The 22,405-nt window shown below is 43.4% G+C and overlaps 1 protein-coding gene across 1 annotated transcript; it reads left to right on the top strand.

Annotated features, from left to right (window-relative positions):
* The first annotated feature begins 10,536 nt into the window (after nucleotides 1–10,536).
* Nucleotides 10,537–20,768, top strand: PCDH18 (protocadherin 18). Its single transcript, XM_066632082.1, has 4 exons — nucleotides 10,537–13,497; nucleotides 14,536–14,621; nucleotides 14,735–14,898; nucleotides 19,585–20,768. The coding sequence occupies exons 1-4, from the start codon at nucleotides 11,029–11,031 to the stop codon at nucleotides 20,250–20,252; spliced, it is 3,387 nt and encodes a 1,128-aa protein (XP_066488179.1). The 5' UTR covers nucleotides 10,537–11,028; the 3' UTR covers nucleotides 20,253–20,768.
* The last annotated feature ends 1,637 nt before the right edge of the window (nucleotides 20,769–22,405 follow it).

Genomic DNA, 22,405 nt, shown 5'->3' with positions numbered 1-22,405 from the left:
TGGCGTTTGTAAGCCCCTGATCTAGACTGTAAGACTGATTTAAAAATTGAAAGAAGATTTTCCTTTCAAGGCATGCTTATGGGCACTTGTCCAGGTTAGTAATTGTGCACATTCGGTCAGAAGCAGTAGTTATTTCACAATAATTAACAATGAAATATTGAACTATGATGTTTTGGTTACAACATACATGTCTGTCTCTCACTGACGTTTGCTTGCATTCACAAAGGCTACAGCAGGTTCCATGATTGTACTCTGTAAAGACTAGGTTCCCATGTTATGACTATTATCACAACTGTTGCCTCCCCAAAAGGAAAACAGGGCAGTGTTCACTGAACATAGGCAAGTTTGACACAGGTAGCCCAATCCTGTCTAGCACTGGCACCCGGCAGCCGTCTGGTGGTGCCTGTAGGATAGTGGTGCAGCTTACTCCCCAGGTGCCAAAAAATGCTTTAGCACACTTTTACGACACCCAGCGCCAGTGCTGCAGCCACAGCAACAGCACTCACCTGCAGTAGGACTGGGCTGTTAAATGTTTGATATTCTGCATTGAAACCAAATCAAAGGACAAAACAAGTCAGGCAAGCTTACATTTGCCAGGTGGCAGCTGTAGCTCATGCTTCCTGGCCACAGCACATATTATTATCTTGAAGCAATAAGGTTTCCTTTTAATAATTTAGATTTCTTTTATGCCCAAGCCCAATCACTTGTGGTGGTTACTGCTCAGTTCAGCCTTACGCTAAGGGAATTTGCCCAACACTGCCCAGAAAGTTTCAGACTTGATAGTTAGGGATTATAGTTAAACCTGGGCTTCTCACATACAAGCCCGCTTCTTTGGTTCTTGTGCATACTGGCCTTACTTCCATTCTTGCTCTTTAGAGTGAAGGGCTTGTGGCCCATTTACCTGTGAGTAATTTCTTTAATACTTCCCTGCCTTTCTTTTACACAGGAGGGAGACTGTCATTTAACAGGGTTTTGGCCTTCTCCATTATGATGGAAATATTCTCTTAAGATGTCATTCTGACTTGGCCAGTCATGCCTTTCACGTTCATTATGAAAGTGTCAAATCACATCTCATCTCAGGATATCTTGTTTCCTAGAGCAGGAAGTGACACGATATAACACAATGTGACATAAGGCACCGCACCAGGTGCAACGCAAAATATAAATTCCTATTTTAAAAATAAAACAAAGTTCCTTAATGTCATTATTTGGTGGCACTGTCTCCAAGTGATGAAATCCTATTGCTCTGAGGAAAATTATCTAAGGGCACAATCCTAACCAGCTCTACTCAGAAGTAAGTCCTGTTTTGTTCAATGGGGCTTACTCTCAGGAAAGTGTGATAAGGATGGCTGCCTAAAGTTTCTTGCTTTTCTTTTTTTAAAAGTCCAAAATTGAAGGCCTCTGCTGGTGTGCCTATAGGTTGGTTGGTAAGTTTTGAAATAATAGAGTCTTCTTTTGAAGCTTGCTCCAAACCCCTCCTTTGAGAAACGAGGCAAACTTTAATGTGTACTTTGTGTAAACGTGAAGCTATATTTGGTTAAGAGTGATGTTAATTAAGCTCCTGGATAATGGGTGGTTTCAAAAGCAATGCTGTAGGTAGGAAGAGTTTCTAAGAATCAGCTTGTCTCCTCCAGGTAGGGTGCTTAGATTTGGAAGGGAGGAAAGAAATGTCTGAGGAGAAGAATTCTAAGGTAAATGGAAGCATATTATCACAGAAGCAACCAAGATTCCAGGAAGTTAGCAGCAGTTCACTCACGTGCCTGACCCTGACAACAATTCACAATGTCACACTGTTCAAAAAATGTCTGCTGGTTGCACGTGTAACTCTTCCCTTTCTTTGTGACTAAAACCTAGCATGTCAAAGGTGAACTGGAGTTTAAAACTCTTTGAGTGGATATGGGAGGAAGCCAGGTTGGAAAATGCTTCAACTGTTTGTAAGCAGTTCATTGATAATATTCTAGAACATTCTAAAATTTCTATAGAGCTATTCATTTTTTTTTTAATGATGCTTGGAGGGAGGGCTTTGCTTCTTGGACATGATAAATCTGCAATTCTTTAAACTGGAGTTGTTCTTATCTCGCTCATACTATTAATTCAGAATTCTGGAGTTCCATATATTTGGTGACACTGAGATAACATCAGCTATTACCACATACATGGGCAAACCTTTCATAATAACTTGATGGATAAACTTTTGAAAAACAAAGCCATGCTCTGGGAGATGCCTACAGGTACAGTATATTGTGCTGCCTAGGTACACAACAATGTCCCAAACTCAAATTAAGAAACATTTGAATAGAATAAAGAATGACTCTGTGAAGATGCAGAAATCAAGTGTAATAAATGCTGCAACACTAAGCAGCATCCCCGCATTTGCTGAACCATTATTCATAAGAACATGTTCCTGTTGGATATATATTAATTTACATCCCATTTTAAATATTTCAGCACTCAACTCTGGAATTATTTTTTTTCTCCATGAATTATTCATCCGATGCTCTTTAAAAGGGTGACAGCTTCATTCCCAACAACATAATACTATTAATTGTCATTAAAAAGGTCCTTTAAAAAAAATTGTCCAATTATGATCAGAAAAGAAACTGCACATGGAATTTAAAAAAAAAAAATGTTTTAGGAAGATTCATCAGAGCTGTGAGGAAAGCTGTTTGCTAGCTAATGGAATTAGGTTATCTTTGAATTCTCTCCACCCCAACTCAGAATGGACACTAATTCCTTTCTTTGCTCTTTTGGTGTTTGCAAAGGGGTTCACTAAAGCTTGCATTGATATAATTATTGGCTTGGATTGTTAGAGATTTAGGCCAGATGGCTATGGGTTTCTAAGTCCCAGTTGCTTGTGTTAGCTTTTTAAGTTTGCCTATAGGGTTTGAGGATCAGAACTTTGAAAGGGCTGCAAACTTGTAGAACAGTATTATTCACAGGGGCAGAATGTTCATCGGCGTGATCCACTACTAAATACATTCATTATAGGCATTTCTATTCTATGCAATTTGCCACACGGCGCTGGTTTCTGAGAAAGAAGGAGAAGAAGAGACAATGCCATATAAAATGCTTTTGAATGCTTAAGAAGAAGCAGGTTCACACTGAGAATCCTCTGCTTTCCTTTACCAGAAGAAGCTTCTTAGTGAGTTTGGTTGAATTCTGCCGAGAATAAAAAGAGGAGGGGAAAGCAGAGTTTTACTTATTACATTTGGAGGCATGCTTGCAGGAAATGGGGTAATGCAATGAGTAGCGAAAAAAATTAAATGAAAAACAAGCAATGGAAAGATTATGGGCAGAGCAAATAAACCACTAGGTAAAGACATCAAAGAAATAGTGTCAAAAAAAAAATGGAAGTGCCGTAGGAGTGCGTCTGTAATGCTGAACTTAAAGGAAAATGCACAGAAGGGAAAGTGAAAGCACATCATAAATTATTATCCTTGAAATGAAAAGTGTTTATCAGTTTTTGTGACCTGGAAGCAAGATGAAGCTCTTATAATAAATCATTCATTGGTGGTTCCCAAACTTTTTAGCTAGGGACTCACCTAAAAAAGTTTCACTTTGCCAGTTGCTCAAGCCTCTGTGGTTATAATAGTGATCAGGCAGCAGTGCTCCTCCCAAGTAGCAGCTTCTTTAACCCTTGATGCACATATTCTAATCTGCCTTGTCAGATTTGTGACCCTCCAAAAACTGTGTCATGAGCCACAGGTGGGTCATGGACCCTCACTTTGGGAATCCACTATAGGTTCTATAGCCAACTCTCTTGAAGTGTGATAATTGCACAGTCTGGAAAATTATAGAGTATCTTATAGTCACAGCATGCACACTTGTGACATGTGGTGCCCACCTGCAAGCACATCTGAGACTGCCAACTCTGGAATGACAAATTTTTGACATCTTATTGGAGCCCCAGAATGGAGCTCCAAGGCAGTTTGGATAGCGCTTTGTGGCTTCAAGGGGCAAAACGTTTGCTGGAGGGTAGAACCCAATGGTAAAAGGGCTAAGCCTTGTGCTAAGCTGTGGAAGCCAGTAGTAAAGGGCAGATTTTGCCCAGATGAATGACCTGGCAGGAATGGGCAGCAGAAAGCTCTAGGCATAGAAGTTGGGATCAGCAGAACTACTGCCACCAACCTGAGTAGAGGGAGCAGAGTTGTAAGCCAGGAGGCACTGTCAGGGAGGATACATGCCGAAGTAGCTAGACATTCAGAAGTTTGCTAAGGAAGTATTATTATACAGTGGTTGTGCCAGCAGTTGTCAGGCAGATGTTATTGCAGTTCTGCACCTTCCTGGAGTTTCAACAGTCTCAAAGCACGTGTTATTGCTGTCCTTCTTTGAATAAATAGGAAAGATCTCAGTTTTCACAAACAAATGCTGCCCCTTTGGCTCTGAAGGACATAGGTTCCAGAAGGACACTGGTTCTAAGACCCTGGGAGCAACACTAGATGAGGCAAAGTAGGGGTCCAAGCTAAGTGTGCTCACTTTCATACCTGGTTGTGGCGTCTTTACAGGTGGAACAATTACAGGTGGTAGAACTGTATGCAGAAAGCTCATTTGCCTGGAGAAGTCAGCTTCATGCATGCATTTCTTGTATGTTACGCTGCTCCATCCAGTTACATGGATGAAACAGACATCAAGCTAATATGCAGGCAATTTGAGGTTCTGTTTTATAGTATACATAAATGTAGAACTTCAGCTTGCCTGCTCATTAGCCCATCATCTGTCTCATTCATTTAACTGAGTGGACCAGTGTGATATACAAGGAATACAAGGGTGGAGCTGATTCCTCAGTCTATATAAATGAACGAGGGCCCAATCCTATCCAACTTGCCAACACCAATTAGCTGTGCCAATAGGGCATGCTCTGTATCCTGCAGTGGCGGTACAATCATGGAAGCCTCCTAAAGGTAAGGGACTATTTGTTCCCTTACCTCAGGGCTGCACTGTGACTGCATCAGTGCTGGAAAGTTGGATAGGATTGGGCCCTGAGTCAGCTCATTCAAGTAATGGTCTTCTTCCACTTTTGACCTGGAGTTCCTGTGCTTACTAAAAATTGCTGGAAGTGGTGCTGGAACTTAAGTTGATTCCCTAACTCAAATCCCTCCCCTCCCCACAGCAATTGCAAAGGAGGAAACTTTCTGTCACAATTTGTGCTATGCCTCTAGCTATAAGTGTTCCCATCCTTGATGAATAGCAGATGAAGAGGAGATGATTTTGATTGGGCTGTGACATTGGTGGAATGGGCTGGATTCCTTCCACCATGTCATGAACCAAATCCAAAACCTTCCCAAAGCTCTTTTGTGGAGGGGAAAAAATAATTGGGAGTTCTAAACACAGAGTGTGGGGTTCAATCTGGCACATAAAACAAAAATTTATCGTCAAAGACATATTTTTGGGGAGGTCGCCACTGATAAGATCCTATTCACACTCAACACCTACATAACTTCACAATGTGTGTGTGTGTGTGTGGGGGGGAGTACTCAAAGCAGGGTTCAGAAAGGTGACCTCAGCATGATAATTGTGGGATCAGGAGATCCTGATCCCCCCAAAATTAATAATTCATAGGTCAAAATCAGATCTTGAACTATGTCTGAAAACAAACTGGAAAAGAAAAGAAATTTTTTTTTAACTCTGGTGAAATATGTATATATTCTATACCAGGGGTGGTCCAAACATTTTGGCAGGAGGGCCACATCATCTCTCTGACACTGTGTCGTGGGTCAGGGAAAAAAAAATAATTAATTTACATTAAAATTTGAATAAATTTACATAAATGAATTTATTAGAGATGGAACATATAAATGAATGAAGGTCTTGCAGTAGCTTAAGGCCTATAAAGGCCTTGCACAAAGCAAGGCCAGCCTTTCCTTTGCTGCCACTACTGCCTCACAGATGTGAAACAGCAAGTAGTGGAGGGAGCCCTCATCCCACAGTTCAGGTGAGAGGTAGAACAGTCATCCTCATGCTGAGAGCAGTTGCATCGGGCTAGCACAGGCACCAGCAAGACCCCAGAGGGCCAGAGAATCACTGGAGTCTGGCGGCTCCCCGGGGGCCAGATCGGGAGTCCCTGAGGGCCGCATGTGGCCCCCGGGCTGGGGTTTGGGCACCCATGTTCTATACCCTTGCATATGTCCCTAGATGGAATCACATTTTCAATGGGAGCCATGTTTTGAACTCATTAAAAGTTGCCAGGTCAATGACGTTGGCTCCACCTACCAATCCATGCCTGACCCAACATGTGATGTCATGGCTCCTTAGCACCCACTTTCTCAATGAAGAAAGCAGTTCTGCTACAGTTCTCCCCCTTCTAAATCTTTACTTTCTCACTCCTGTCCACAACATAATCTGCAGAATTAATCTTGCCCTTTGGGAAGGGCAAGGTCTATTAACTAGAGCTGCAGTCTTGGGGATGGGGCCAGGACTCACTGGTAGAGCATCAGCTTTGCTTGGAGAATATCCCAGGTTTAATCTCTGGCAGCATGTCCAGGAAAGATTGGAAAAGACACCTGTCCGAAACCCTGGAGAGCCACTGTCAGTCACAATACCAAGCTGTGTGAAGTAATGGTCTGATGCAGTATATAAACAATCAAGGTAAAGGGCACCCTGAATCTTTTGCCCCCCTCACCCCTACCATCTGCCACTAATGGTGCTGCATCAGCCTGCTTTATGGCTGGCCTGTCCCTGCCACTATCACCACTACCTTTTTCCTCACCACAGATACACATTTCAAATCTAATATTTGAACTGGCCTGTAAAGTGGAGATAAAGGATCTGATTCTATCCAGCACCAATGCAGCCATACTAATAGAGCACACACTGCATTCTGTAGTGGTGGGGCAGACACAAAGTCCTCCTCAAAGTAAGGGAATGTTCCCTTACCTGAGGGTGTTATTGCGCTGCGTTGGTGCTGGAACGTTGGCTAGAATTGGGCCCAGAATTAATGGATCTTTCTCTAAAGCAGGGGTCCCTAAACTTTCAGGGTCCTATCACTCAGTTTTGCTCTTATGGTGAGCCAGAGAGCATCAATTATGGAAAATAAAATATAAAGTTTTGTGTACAACTTGAAGTATTTTCACAGTACGTGAAAAATATTTGCAGGGGGGCTGCTTGCTCCCTCTCTCTCTCTCTCCCTTTTAGCTGAGCTCATAAGAACAGCCCCACTGGATCAGGCCATAGGCCCATCTAGTCCAGCTTCCTGTATCTCACAGCGGCCCACCAAATGCCCCAGGGAGCACACCAGATAACAAGAGACCTCATCCTGGTGCCCTCCCTTGCATCTGGCATTCTGACATAACCCATTTCTAAAATCAGGAGGTTGCGCATACACATCATGGCTTGTACCCCGTAATGGATTTTTCCTCCAGAAACTTGTCCAATCCCCTTTTAAAGGCATCTAGGCTAGATGCCAGCACCACATCCTGTGGCAAGGAGTTCCACAGACCAACCACACGCTGAGTAAAGAAATATTTTCTTTTGTCTGTCCTAACCCTCCCAACACTCAATTTTAGCAGATGTCCCCTGGTTCTGGTAAAGAGCATCTCTCTATCCACTCTGTCCATCCCCTGCATAATTTTGTATGTCTCAATCATGTCCCCTCTCAGGCATCTCTTTTCTAGGCTGAAGAGGCCCAAACGCCACAGTCTTTCCTCATAAGGAAGGTGCCCCAGCCCCGTAATCATCTTAGTCGCTCTCTTTTGCACCTTTTCCATTTCCACTATGTCTTTTTTGAGATGCGGCGACCAGAACTGGACACAATACTCCAGGTGTGGCCTTACCATAGATTTGTACAATGGCATTATAATATTAGCCGTTTTGTTCTCAATACCCTTTCTAATGATCCCAAGCATAGAATTGGGATGCAGCTCAGTGAGGCTGCAATCTTATGCACAATTCCCAGAGAGTAAGTGTCATTGAATTCAATGGAACTTACTTCTGAGAAGACACACATAGGCTTGTGCAGTGAGTGACCCAATCCAGAGTCACTTCATCCACCAGTAGGAAGAAAGAGCATGGTGGCAGGCCTTGGTGGTGAAGGGTGAAGAAAAAGGAGTGGGGGGCTGCCCCCCTTCTTTTTAGCAAGCTGGTGAACATGGGCTAGATGTGGTCCACTATGGCCCATAGACCATAGCTTGGGGACTCCTAAAGACCTTGACTCAGCTATTCAAAGCAAGTTCCTTAACCTGAGGGAAAACAGAAGCCAAATTGTCACAGATCCTGCTGGAAGAATGTTCATGCAAACTTATTTTCATTTATGTCGTGTCTAATATCTAATGCTCTTTACAAAACAAACACACAGGAGGTGTTTAAAGTCATCTCTAATTTCACCCTCGTTTGAGTGAGAGTCAATTTTAGGTTTGTGGCCATATGGAAATCTTTGGAGACTGCCCCTTGCCTACCATAAATGATAGATGGTGCTAAAGAATAATAACACAGGCCTGCAAAATTGAGGGTCAGAAAAACTTTTTTCAACATTTATGGTGGTGTGATATGAACTTCAGGTGCTGATTCCAAAATGGCATCAGTTTTGCCCTATCACATCTAGGGTGCAATCCTAACCCCTTATCTCAGTACTTTCCAGCACTGGCATAGCGGTGCCAATGGGACGTGCTGCATCCTGCAGTTGGGTGTCACTCATGGAGGCCTTCTCAAAGTAAGGGAATGTTTGTTCCCTTACCTCAGAGCGGCATTGCCCTTATGTCAGTGCTGGAAAGTACTGACATAAGGGGTTGGGATTATGCCCCTAGTTTCAGAGATACAACATAGCCTCATTAGTAAATGGCTCAAGTAGCTTCTCCGTGAGGAAGCCATGGTGTAGTCTTCCTCACAAGGAAGCTACTTGAACCATTCACTAAAATCTTGGAAACTTTGATGTGATAGGGCAAAACTGATGCCATTTTTGGAATCAGCACCCCAAATATACCCAGGAATGGGCCTAACTTTTAAGACAGCAACATGTGTGTTGGCCTGTGTAATGGGTAAAATCCTGCTTCATTAAAAGCAAAACCATGGGTGGATTCTACCAATTAAAGCTGCAATCCTATGCGTACTTTCCTGGGAGTCAGCCCCATTGAACTCAATGAGACTTGCTTCTGAGTAGACAAGCATAGGATTGGGCTGTAAGGTTGGAATTCTAGACACACCTGAGAGTATGTTCTATTGAAAGCAATGGGACTTACTTCTGAGTAGACACACAGGATTGGGCTGTAAGGCTGCAATCCTAGACACACTTACCTGAGAGTATGTTCTATTGAAAGCAATGGGACTTACTTCTGAGTAAACACACATAGGATTGGGCTGTAAGGCTGCAATCCTAGACACTTACCTGAGAGTATGTCCTATTGAAAGCAATGGGACTTACTTCTGAGTAGACACACAGGATTGGGCTGTAAGGCTGCAATCCTAGACACACTTACCTGAGAGTATGTTCTGTTGAAAGCAATGGGACTTACTTCTGAGTAAACACACATAGGATTGGGCTGTAAGGCTGCAATCCTAGACACACTTACCTGAGTGTATGTCCTATTGAAAGCAATGGGACTTACTTCTGAGTAGACACACAGGATTGGGCTGTAAGGCTGCAATCCTAGACACACTTACATGAGAGTATGCCCTATTGAAAGTAATGGGACTTAGGCATGACTAGTCATGCCTAAGGACTGCACCGCTTATTTCTGTAGATAAGGTGCCTGGACTATTTACCCTATATCATGCTAACTTTACTTGAAACCAGATTTTACGTGGCTAAAGAATGCTTTTAGTGTGATCTATCATGCTAAAAGCAAGGGCTTTTAAAAGGAAGATGAAAGGGAGCTTCTGAAGAACTATAAGGAAGACAGACAGAGAAAAGCACACAGAAAGCAAAAGCCTCTGCCTCCATCTGGGTGCCAAGTGCGCTGTACACTTTCATCTGAAGCCAGCGCAAGGACAAGGCTATGCAAGCATTTTCCTTGACTTGAAGATGAAGGGGAGTAAATTATTAGAAATAGAAAGGATTATTTGTGGCAGGGGAGGGGAGAAGAAAAAAGACTGCTTAGAAAATCTGTCTCCATGTTCCTCCAAAGGAGGGGGGATTTCAGAAGGGGAACCTCTTTACCAAGCAAAATCAGTCAAAATATTTGGCTTTGTTAAAGAAACTTTCAAGCAGATTGGATGGGCTCTTGTGAAAAGTTATTGTGGGGGGGGGGAGAGGCACCAACCAGCACACCCAAACACAGAAAACTCCCCACCCCAATAGACATCATCATGAAAAAGAGGGGGGGGGAAGAGAGAACAAAAGTTGATTTAAAGTTGTCCTTCAGTCTTTTGTCTCCTTTTTCTCGTGGCACACTCACGTTAAGTGAAGGGGGGGGATCAGCCCCCACTTCTTCTCCCCTCCCCCCCTCTCTCTCTTTAAGTATTCGTGTGACTTCACTGTCCTTTGATTGGGAAGCGAGCTGATTGGCTGGAAGCGATTCAACACATGCAGCCGGGCAAGGGGGGGGGAAAAAAAAAAAAAGCTTTGTCTGAGTTGGAAGTGAAGTTGCACAGATTTTTAGACGGGAGTCCGCAATCGAGGGGGCTGAGTCGGCTGCTGAGCAGGGAGCGGAGCAGCAGCAGAGGGGATCTCTCCGGGAGAGAGAGAGAGAGAGAAGGAGAAGGAGAAGGAGAAGGGAAGGGACCGGACCTCGCCTTGCCAAACCAGATCGGCTCCTTTCCAGGCACTGGGAGTGGATAGTAAGTGCAAACTGGAGGAAGCCCCGATGCTGCCCATCTTCTTGGCGGAGGGAGAGGAGCGGCCAGGCGTAGGATGCCTCTGGGAGCCCTGCCACCCTCTGTACGTATCCCCTTCCACTTTCTCGTGGGCTTTTCCTTCTGAGCTGCTAGGACGCTGAGACTTGGAGCTGCTCGGGAGGGAGGACGGGCTGCCTGGTGATCTTGCGGGGCTCACCTGCACCAGATGGTAGGCAGGGCTTGAGAGACCCCCACCCCCACCCCCGCCAAAGAAGTTGAGCGCAGGATCAAGCGGTTGGGTGGAAGGGCTCGCCTGGCAGGAAGATGCACTGGATCCCCGCGCTCGCCCTGGCGACGATCGTGGCTTGCTCCGGAGGCGCAGCGGGCAAGAACCTGAAGTACCGCATCTACGAGGAGCAGAGAGTGGGCTCGGTGATCGCCCGGCTGTCGGAGGATGTGGCGGACGTGCTGTACCGCCTGCCCAAGCCTTCGTCGGTCCGCTTCCGAGCCATGCAGAGGGGCAGCTCCCCCTTGCTGGTGGTGCGGGAGGACAACGGGGAGATCAGCATCGGGGCTCGCATCGACCGAGAGCAGCTGTGCCAGAAGAACTGGAACTGCTCCATCGAGTTCGACGTGATCACCCTGCCCACCGAGCACCTGCAGCTCTTCCACGTCGAGGTGGAGGTGCTGGACATCAACGACAACTCCCCCCAGTTCTCCCGGGCCCTGATCCCCATTGAGATCTCCGAGAGCGCTGCTGTGGGCACCCGGATCCCCTTGGACAGTGCTTTCGACCCCGACGTGGGGGACAACTCCCTCCACACCTACTCGCTGTCCACCAACGAATTCTTTACCATCGAAGTCCGGACCAGGACCGACGGGGCCAAATACGCAGAGCTGATCGTGGTGAGCGAACTGGACCGGGAGCTGAAATCCAGTTATGAGCTCCAACTCACCGCTTCGGACAACGGGGTGCCCCAGCGCACTGGAGCCTCCATCCTCAAAATCAGCATTTCAGACTCCAATGATAATAGCCCTGTGTTTGAGCAACAGACCTACATCATCCAGCTCTTTGAAAACTCACGGGTTGGGACCTTGCTCATTGACCTCAACGCCACTGATCCGGACGAGGGGGCCAACGGGAAAGTTGTCTACTCTTTCAGCAGTCACGTGTCTTCCAAAATCCTTGAGACTTTTAAAATGGACCCCGAAAGGGGGCAGCTGACCCTTCTAAAACCAGTGGACTATGAAACCACCAAATCCTACGAAATTGATGCCCAGGCGCAGGACCTGGGTCCCAATTCCATTCCGGCCCATTGCAAAATCATCATTAAAGTGGTTGACGTGAATGACAACAAGCCTGAGATCAACTTAAATCTGATGTCTTCTGGGAAGGAGGAAATTGCTTATATTTCGGAGAAGCCTTCCAAGGAGCCCTTGTTTGTGGCCCTGGTTCAGGTGCAAGACAAAGACTCTGGACTGAATGGCGAGGTTTTGTGCAAACTTCATGGGCATGGCCATTTTAAGCTTCAGAAGACCTATGAAAACAACTACTTCATCTTAACCAACACCACTCTGGATCGAGAAAAGAGATCTGAATACAGCTTGACTATCATCGCAGAAGACCGAGGGACACCAAGTCTCTCCACAGTGAAACACTTCACTGTGCAGGTTGTTGATGAAAATGACAACCCGCCACAATTCCAGACAAACAGATATGAAATTGTCATTTTGGAAAACAACTCTCCAGGTGCCTACATCACTTCTGTCACAGCAACAGACCCAGATCTAGGAGACAATGGACAGGTGACCTACACAATCTTGGAAAGCTTTATCTTGGGGAGTTCCATCACCGCTTATGTGACCATTGACCCCTCCAATGGAGCAATCTATGCACTTAGGACTTTTGACCATGAAGAAGTCAACCAGATTGCCTTTGTGGTTCAAGCTAGAGATGGAGGCACTCAACAGCTGGCCAGTAATACGACAGTTGTGCTCACCATCATTGATGAAAATGACAATGCCCCTGTAATTGTGGGACCAGTACTCCACAACAATACAGCTGAGATTTCAGTCCCTAAGGAAGCTGAAAGTAATTACCATGTTACTAGGATCAAAGCCATAGATAGAGACTCAGGGATGAACTCAGAGTTGAGCTGCTCATTAGCAAGTAGTAGTGAAGACCACCTCTTCATAATGGACCCACAAACATGTGACATCTATCTCAATGGTAGTATTGAATCTGCTAAGTCAACAGAATGGGAACTTTCAGTAGTTGTTCAGGACAAAGGAAGTCCACAACTCAGTACCAAAGCACTTCTGAAATGTAGCGTTTTTAAATATGTTTATCTACCTTTAGCTACAGATGCCACTTACATTACCCAACCCCCTCTAGATGTGTCCATGATCACAATTATCTCCTTAGGGGCAATCTGTGCAGCATTGCTTGTCATCATGGTCATCTTTGCTACAAGGTGCAACCGTGAGAAAAAGGACACCAGGTCCTATAACTGTCGTGTTGCTGAATCCACCTACCAGCATCATCCCAAAAGGCCATCAAGACAAATTCACAAAGGGGACATTACACTTGTGCCTACCGTTAATGGGACTTTGCCAATAAGGTCTCACCACAAAGCTTCACCTTCATCATCTCCAACTCTAGAAAGGGGACAAATGAGCAGTCGTCAAAGCCATCACAGCCACCAGTCTTTAAACAGTCTGGTGACCATCTCGTCAAATCACGTGCCAGAGAATTTTTCTCTCGAGCTCACCCATGCTACTCCTGCTGTGGAGGTAAGATCATACACTGTATTCTCAGGATCATTCGTTCACACATGCAAGCCCTTCCTGTTTCACACATTAACTATTCCCTACGTTGCATGCACTTGAAACCAACCTCTCAACTATTTAGTGTGAGAACTGCCCACACTTTTATGTTCAGTGTCTGCTTATGCTTTTGGAAGCTATGATATGCTGCAGGAGCCCTGTACCTGTTCCTATTGTATGCACACAGTGAAATCCACATGTGTGAGAGTTTTACATTGTGACACAGAAGTGATACCTGTCTAGGAAATGTGCATCATGTCAAATGGTCCTTAGTATAGATCCTAACCTATATATATGAATGTACAGGTTTTAAAACAAATCATTGAAGGGTATACAATTCCTTTATAGCCACTCCTGCTACACTGCAATGTCAGTTGCATTTTAAAACAGCATGACTACTAATTGCATTAATGCTATCATTAATCTCAAACATCTTTGTTGCCTGCTTTATTTTGGCATTTTTTACAGAAACATATTTGATAGGCTCGAATTATTCTCTCCACTCTTTATTTAGATGTTTTTAATAATGTATTTACATATACAAGTGGCACAAAACAATGCGGGAGTATATTAGACACACTGCCTCAATTTAAACTACAGCTGTTCTAGCAGCTTGTGTTAACTATGCATGCAAATCTGTTAATGAATGTGTTTGAAGGCCCTGAGCCATAGCTCAGAGCATTTCAGTGTAAACTGATTTTGAGTCCTCATGCCTTCAATCAAACTAAATCCATTCACATCCAAATAGTTCTGCTTAACTAAGTGGAGGAGAAGATTGAATCCCAAAGCTAAGAAACAGGCTGAACTATATTGGTGAAATGCCCTTAGGGGCTTCCAATGGAAGGATTGCATTATGGACATATTTAGCCTATATCTTATTATCTTGTTACAACATGGACAGATTCAAATAGATTGCTAAGAGAAACCATTTAAAGCATGCTTTCTCTTCAGGAGAGAGATGGTTATTATTTCAGCAAGTCAGTTTTTCTGTGTTCTTCTTTTCAGGTTTCTCAACTTCTCTCAATGCTTCATCAAGGCCAGTATCAGCCAAGGCCGAGTTTTCGGGGAAACAAATATTCCAGAAGCTACAGGTAAGAGTTTTAGTGAGATCAATGTTGAAAGTCCTTTTACCTGAGGAGAGTGCACTGGCACATGAGCCAATAAAGCATAATTCAATCAACATGTCACTTCTGTTTTATTGCAGGTATGCCCTTCAAGATATGGATAAATTCAGCTTGAAAGACAGTGGCCGTGGTGACAGTGAAGCGGGAGACAGTGATTATGATTTGGGGAGAGATTCTCCAATTGATAGACTTCTGGGAGAAGGATTCAGTGACCTTTTCCTTACAGATGGGAGAATTCCTGCAGGTAAGAATGCAATGAAAGTTGAATGTTTGTTTTTTTGTTTTGTTTTTTTACAGGGTTCTCTGACAGTCACACCAAGGCAGGCTCACATGGAGGAAAAACAAATGCTGTACTTTTCAGGCCTTTTCTCTTTCTTTATCCTCTGTTTAAGCAAACTTGTTGCCAGCTCCTGACTCCCCACCAAGCAGCTCAGCTGATGCCTTTAAAAATGGTATTGAAAACCTGGTCAAACCAGAAATACCCCACTGCTGGGAATACCTGTAGCCCCATTGCCTGCCTCTTTAAATCATCCTTAACCATCAAACAAGTGGGTAGCTCTTTCTCTCAGTGGCTATATTGGGTGGAGCCAATTTGGTGTAGTACCATGAATGGCAACTAGATATGTATGATCATAGTGTAGTTGGCAGAGCTCCAAGACTTCTCTTAGTGCAGGAGAAATGATGTAGGGTTACCAGACACAAAGGGGGACAGAGTGTCTATACCTTTAACCATTGTACAGAAGAGGGAATTTGGCAGGTGCAGCTTTTTAACCCTTCCATGTTGAGCTGCACCTACCAAAATTTCCTCTTCTGTACAGTGGTTAAAGGTATAGACACTCTGTCCCTCTTTGTACCTGGTAACGCTAGGTGATGTCATCAGCAGGAAGTGTCAGGTGCTACCTTTGAAACATTTTTCAAAGGATGTGAGCTGAAAAGAAACATTAGGCTCAGTAGGAGGCAAACTGAGAAATTTGCCACGGGGCATATGATGTTGTGGTCATTTTCTTTCCCAAATGCTGCCTGAGAGAGTATGTAGTTCATGTTACATTAAGGTTACAGTCCTATGAAAATTAACCTGGAAGTAACTCTCTTTGAACTCAGAGGGACTTATGTCTGAGTAAGCATGCATAGACCTTTCATATTTAGTAGGGACAGTTTTTAGTTCTGTTTTAACATGTTTATGGATTTGTTTTAAACTATTGCAACCCGTTCCAAGAATTTGGGTTGAAATGAATGATACCTTTAAATAAAGAAAAAACAGTGGCAGACAGAAGGAACTACTCAAAGATATTTAAATTGCTTTTTTCTGTTATATAGTCTTAGTAGGGTGTGGTTAGGGAGTGTCCTGCAGCTACATCATTGTATAGCCTCATAATGTTCTGTGTGCATGTTTGACATGCTTATAATGCATTGGGTTAAGTCCCAAGGCTTTGTCTGGAGAAAGGAGTTCTTCCTTAGAAGGAAGACCATTCAAAAGAAATCTTAGGATACATTCCCTTGTACTGAAACATGTAGTTCCATAGAAATGGCTACATGATGCTGAATTTAATTTCAGTTGGGAGAACCTGTTCTTCACTGAAAGAGAAAATGCAAACTTAGGCCAAACATGCTATTAGTTTGCACAGTTATGAGAATGAGGATTGGTGACTACTCCTACATCTAAACAGTTAGGTATCAAAAGTAGTTGTTTTTTGTTTTGTTTTGTTTTAATTTTCACATTTGTATACCTCCCTTCCTCCAAGGAACACAGGGAAGTGTACATGGTTCCTTTCCTCATTTTGCCCTCACAACAACCCTATGAGGTAGGCGAGGCTGAGAGATAGTGACTGGCCCAAGGTAAGCCAGGAAGCTTCATGGATGAGCAAGGATTTGAACCTGGATCTTCTAAGTCCAAGCCCAACTCCCAAACCCACTATACCATCCTGGCTGCCCCAAGTGTCTAAAGTTGCAATCCTACGCATGCTTCCTTAATAATAATACTTGACATTTATATAGCACTATCTTGATACCATCCTTACAAAAACCCTGTAAGGTGACTGGATGCTAAATATCTCCATATAGCAACTGGGGAGCTGGAGTTGAGAGGGAGTAACTTGCCTCAGGCTACTTAATGAATCCATGACAGGTGAGCAAAGAACTGGGGAAGGGCTCCAGCAATCCTCAAAGTGTCTGCTCAACTTTACTGAGCTCAGTGGGACTTATTCCCATGTCACTGTGTACAGTGTTGCAGCCTTAGACACTGTGCTGTAGTAGCATCCCTTTGGTGTAAGTTCCATTGAACGTGGAGGAACTTACTTTTGAGTAAGCACATGTAGGTTGCAGCTGCATAGCCTTTCAGCTTTAAACTGAGCCTAAACTGTGGGGATACAGCTGTCCTTGTGCACCGCTGAGCCCTTCCAAATTTAGTGTACTGTATGGCAGCTGGATAAACTGGTTATTTTAGGTACTGTTCCCATGGGGATACCCATTCTGGAAACATCTTTGCTATAAGAGTCAAATATAAAAAGGAAGAGTTGATCCTCTGAAACTCCAGGTGCCTCCAGTCTTGTGCTGTAATTTCTTCTGTAGTCATCCTTGGGCTGTTTGATTCTGTGGTGGCAGGTGGTAGTAAAAGTTCAAAGGTAGTGCCATTATTCACATTGTGATGTAACAATTGTTTCTTCAAACATTGAATAATGGGAACTATTTTCTGTAATATTTTTTCATTTGCCCACTGCAGAACAATCAAAGCAAATGGAGGCCATTAACATCTAGCTCAGTGTTTATGCCTTGTTGTAAATGCAGTTATTCAGTCACTTATTTATGAAAGAGGCAATTTTGCAAAAAATAAAAATGCAAACTTAGATCTTCATCTCAGGGTCAAAAGGAAAACTTTTTTCAAGGCTTTAAAAAGTTTTGCTGGCACTTTTTCTGATGAGCCCCACTGAGTTCAGTGGGACTTTCAGGATACAGGATTACAGCCTAAAAGTTTTACAGGCTGTAAGAAACAAAGATCTGCAATTCACTAAAGCTGCAATTCTGTGCACACTTACCTGGGAGTAAGTTCTATTGAACTCAGCCTTACTTCCCAGTAGTTTGTGGAGCAACATGGGTTAAGCCACTCCTTCAAAATGGGGGTTCACAGGGCTGACTGCAAGGATCCCAGAACAAAAGGTACTCTTACCTTACAAAGTTGTTGCGGCCTGTTCATGAACCAACCACTGCCACAACAGTGCCCACTGGTTCATCTGCACAAGTGATATGTTCCAAGTTCTCCAGATTAAACTGTGGTGCACAAAGGGTTTTAGTGTTTTTTACTAAATGGGATCAGGCAGAGTCAGTATGGAGGTGGGATTCAGAGGACTGTCACAGGGACCTTCAAACATGTATATGGATGCAACATTCCATCCAAGATTTACTATAGTTGGTGGTGTAAAACCCTCCAGTAGCAAAATCACTGGCGCTGTTAAAAGTATTTCCATAGCTCTGGCCTACTGCCCAGCACAGAAGCCACTTTAGGCCCTGTGGCACACTCTACTGCGTGTGCTTTTAATAGCTGAAGTGGATTCATAGAAGCAGGATAATTGCTGATCACCTTATCTGTATTATTCTGGGCCAGTTCTGATGATATTTTTAACCCCAAACCAGACCCATGTGGTACATGCATACCTCTCCATTCTTTTCCTGTCTTGGGGAATTTGAAGAGCTTTCTATCTGATCTATTCCTCTATGCAATTAAAGAAAGCACCCCAAATTTCCCTGGGGAGGAGCCAGGATGTGTTAGCTCTATGAGTGTGTATGTGCATGCGGTCAGATCAGAGTTAAAAATATCATCTGAACCTGCCCATAGTTAGAGTGCTTCACCTTTTACTTCAGATGACTATTTTGTCATTGTTTCAACATTGACAGTTTCTGTGCAACCTGTGTGTGATCTTCAACCTTTCAGGATCATAGGATCTTTCTTGTTCTAAGTCAGACCATTCGCTCATCTAGTCCACTCTGACAGGTAGTGGGTTTCCAGGGTGTCAGATTAGAGACTCCTAGCTGTACCTGAGTATTCCAGGGATTGAACCTGGGACTCTCCATTTGCAGTGTTCTGCCACTGAGTTGTGGTCCTTTCCCAATGTTTGCATGGCATCCTAGCCCAAATATTTTGCTAGTCATCTGAGCCAACACTGTAAACACCCCAACTCTTTATGCATACAGGTTTTTGGAAACTTGCCCGTAAATCACTCATTTGCTACATCCATTGTAACAGTAACTGGACCCTAGGCACCTCAGCTTCTGCCAAAAAAAAAAAAAAAAAAAAAATGGCAACCAGCACAAGTCTAGAGGGTTGCAGCTATCTTTAACTGAAAGCCATTGGGTGTATAACATCCGATCTCACTCATGGAGCTCTGGATTCTTCTGAATAGGTCAGATCTGTTGAGTCATCTTAATAAGGTCGCTTAGAGTCGGAAGCAACAGATGTCAGTCTGTTGAATTCACTGCCACTAGGAAACAATGGCCCACATAGGAAACCATGCCCTTCCTGCCATATTAACCAAAGCTCCTGATTATACCTCTTCTCAAACTTGCTAGCTGGTTGAAAACTTTGGTTCTCAAGAGACTCGGTCTTTGGTCATCTACTGATTTGTAAAGCCCCCAAAAACATATTAAGAGAATTGTATACAATAACGCTGTTGTCAAAGCAAGGCAGTGATTTAATATGGAGACATTCAAAAGCATTTGCAGAAGTGAGCACACATTGGCTACTTTCTGAGGCAGTTCTTTTCAGGAACTGAATATATGTTTACAGAACTTCCACCACGTTTAGAATGTATGTGTGTTTTTGCCCTCAGTGTAACATGGCCCAGTCTGGGTCAGGCTTTAATGATGCAGACTTTGTCTTGAACAGTACCCAGAAACGTAAATGAGTGTTAACCTCTCACTTTTATTTTGGTTATTACAGCAATGAGGTTGTGCACTGAGGAATGCAGAGTCCTTGGACACTCTGACCAGTGCTGGATGCCACCCCTTCCCTCTCCTTCCTCTGATTATAGGAGTAATATGTTTATCCCTGGAGAAGAGTTTCAGCCACAGCAAAGCCAGCCACAGCAGCAGCAGGTCTTAGAAGATGATACTCAGACTGTTGAATCATCTGAAAAGAAAAAGAGCTTCTCAACCTTTGGCAAAGATAGTCAGAATGAGGAAGAAGCAGGGGACATGTGCACCTCATCTCTGCTCTCTGAAATGAACAGCGTCTTCCAGCGCCTGTTGCCTCCATCCTTAGATGCCTACACAGAATGCAATGAAATGGAGCCTTCCAGTTCACTAGAGCGCAGGAAAGGACATTTACCTGCCAAGACTGTAAGCTATCCACAAGGGGTGGCGGCATGGGCAGCTAGCACACATTTCCAAAACCCCGCAAACAACACTGGGCTTACTTTGGGAGCTCACTCAGGTGCCCAGCCATCTTCAAAATGGCTGCCTGCCATGGAAGAAATCCCAGAGAATTATGAAGAAGATGACTTTGACAATGTGCTTAACCACCTCAGCGATGGTAAACACGAACTAATGGATGCCAGTGAACTGGTAGCAGAAATTAACAAGCTGCTACAAGATGTTCGGCAGAACTAGTGGGGTTTTGCTTCTATAGCATATTAATTTTCCATATTTATGGAAAACTGAGGGAAGGGAACCCAGAACGAAAAGAACTGGCATTGCCAATTAGTTGCATTTATCATAAATGTGTCTGTGTATGTTGAATATTAAAATACTGTATTTTCATATGTACACAATGCAAGTGTGATTATCTTTAACTGTATTTTAAAAATACATTTGTACCTTATATTTATGTGTAATTTAACAAATAAATTTTATTTTTGTACTCCCATGGCAAGCATGTTTTCCTATATATAAGCACCTGGCACCATTTGTGTCTGACATTCAGTATTCTTGCCACAAAAGTGTATGAAAACTTAAAAAAAACAAAAACACTAAGGGATGCCATTTTCCGTGGTTTTCCCTCACCCCAAATTATATGTTTATGCTAAAAATCAAATCAAATGAAACCTTATCCAAATGTTAGTTTCAATAACTGATCTAACATCTTGTTGCAATGTTTCATTCTTATAATAAAGAATTGTCAACTCCCTTGAAGCCTAGAAGTTCTTTTTATTTCAGGTTGAGAAAATTCATTCTCCCATCTAATTAAAGAGTGAGTAAGTTTCTTTATAATACAAATCAGGAGTCTAACTCCCAACTGTGCAAATAATCCCAAGATGAAATAAGAGCTGTTTCACATTTGCTGTCACTTTCAGATGGTATTTTTAAGGCCCTCTGCAGAAGCCCACAGAACTAGCCTTTTCATATCACCCCAAACCTAAAACAACAACTGCCATCATTTTTTGGTATCCATAAAGACATTGTAATATATGCAGTAATAAAAATATTCAGGTATCCTTTGACTAGCTCTCAGGTAGGGTATAAATACAAAGAGTAAGGAGTCAACAATGAGATGAAAGCTGAAAACTGGCAACACTATTTTCATACATCTGTATCTTGATTACTAGCATGCACTCCATGCTCCATGCTTTCAGAGCGCGATACCATAGTCTCTCAAGACTGAAGGTTGCCAACAAAAATGCTTAATTAAGGATTATGGTTTCAATTACAAAGCCTTCTACACTACCCGTTGAATATGTATAATATCTTTATAACAATGTGTACCAATGGTTGGTTTGTGTAGAATTTGCAGTTAATGATGGACTTGGGATTGCCAACTGTCTATAAAAATCTCAGCCTTGCTGATTTCAGTACCTCTGTTGCCAGGTGAGGGAAATGAAAGGCTTGGCAAGATCTCCTCTAACTAACACGGCCTTACCAGGAAGTGACCTGAAACAATCATGTGGGTGAGCTCCTCAGCCCATCTGTACATTGCCCTCTCCAGCCTGCCGCTCCACTGGTGTTACGTGAAAATCCCCTTTTTCCCTTCCAAGTTGTGTTTTTATATCTAGTTATGTATTTTGGACTATACAGACCAAGCAAGCAGGCCATTCCTCCCCCAGCACATGTTTCTAAGGGCCATGGCCAAGCTACAAGCACATGAATTACACAACCCCCAATTCCTTGCAGGTCAATGTATAACCTAATCACTGTGTCTCCTGATTATGCAAAACAAGCATGCACCTATGGAGGAGGAAGTCTATTGTTCTTTTGTTGTAGCTTTAACACTCTTAAGCACCTTATGCAAATTGCCTCCCTCCCCCAGAGCCAAGCTTTGCTGATAACAGAGTTCTGGACCCTTCCACCTTTTCTTTACATACTTCAAGTGTTACTGAGCATGCCCACAGCTCTGGGATACTTCCGGTCAGTTTGAATTGACTTCCAGGTCAAAGACAACTCTTAAGAGAGAACTCAGAGCACATGCTCTCTCTCTGACTGCCCACTGGCCGGAGTGACCAGACTCTTCCTCCAACTCTCCCCCCCCCAGACAGGTAAATATATCATTGCGTCTAAACTTCCCCCCCTTCTTCCCTACCTATTCCTCCCTGCTCCCCCATCTTTAGTCAGCAACTGGGTTTAGCAGATTAAGGAACCCCTATAATACCTCCCTACTTTCTGTCCATTTCTGATTCTTTTTCGGATGCACCCCAAAATACATAGCACACGCATCCACCACTAGTTAGGTACACCAGACCAGTACTAGAAATCTATACTTATCGATTCTCCATGTGTATTATGTTTTACCTTTGTGTATTTTTGTAATAAAAATATAATCCTTTGATTGA

This window comes from Tiliqua scincoides, chromosome 6 (genome assembly GCF_035046505.1).
Source record: "Tiliqua scincoides isolate rTilSci1 chromosome 6, rTilSci1.hap2, whole genome shotgun sequence".
In the NCBI taxonomy this organism is placed as follows: Eukaryota; Metazoa; Chordata; class Lepidosauria; order Squamata; family Scincidae; genus Tiliqua; species Tiliqua scincoides.
This window is presented reverse-complemented; position numbering and strand designations above follow the sequence as displayed.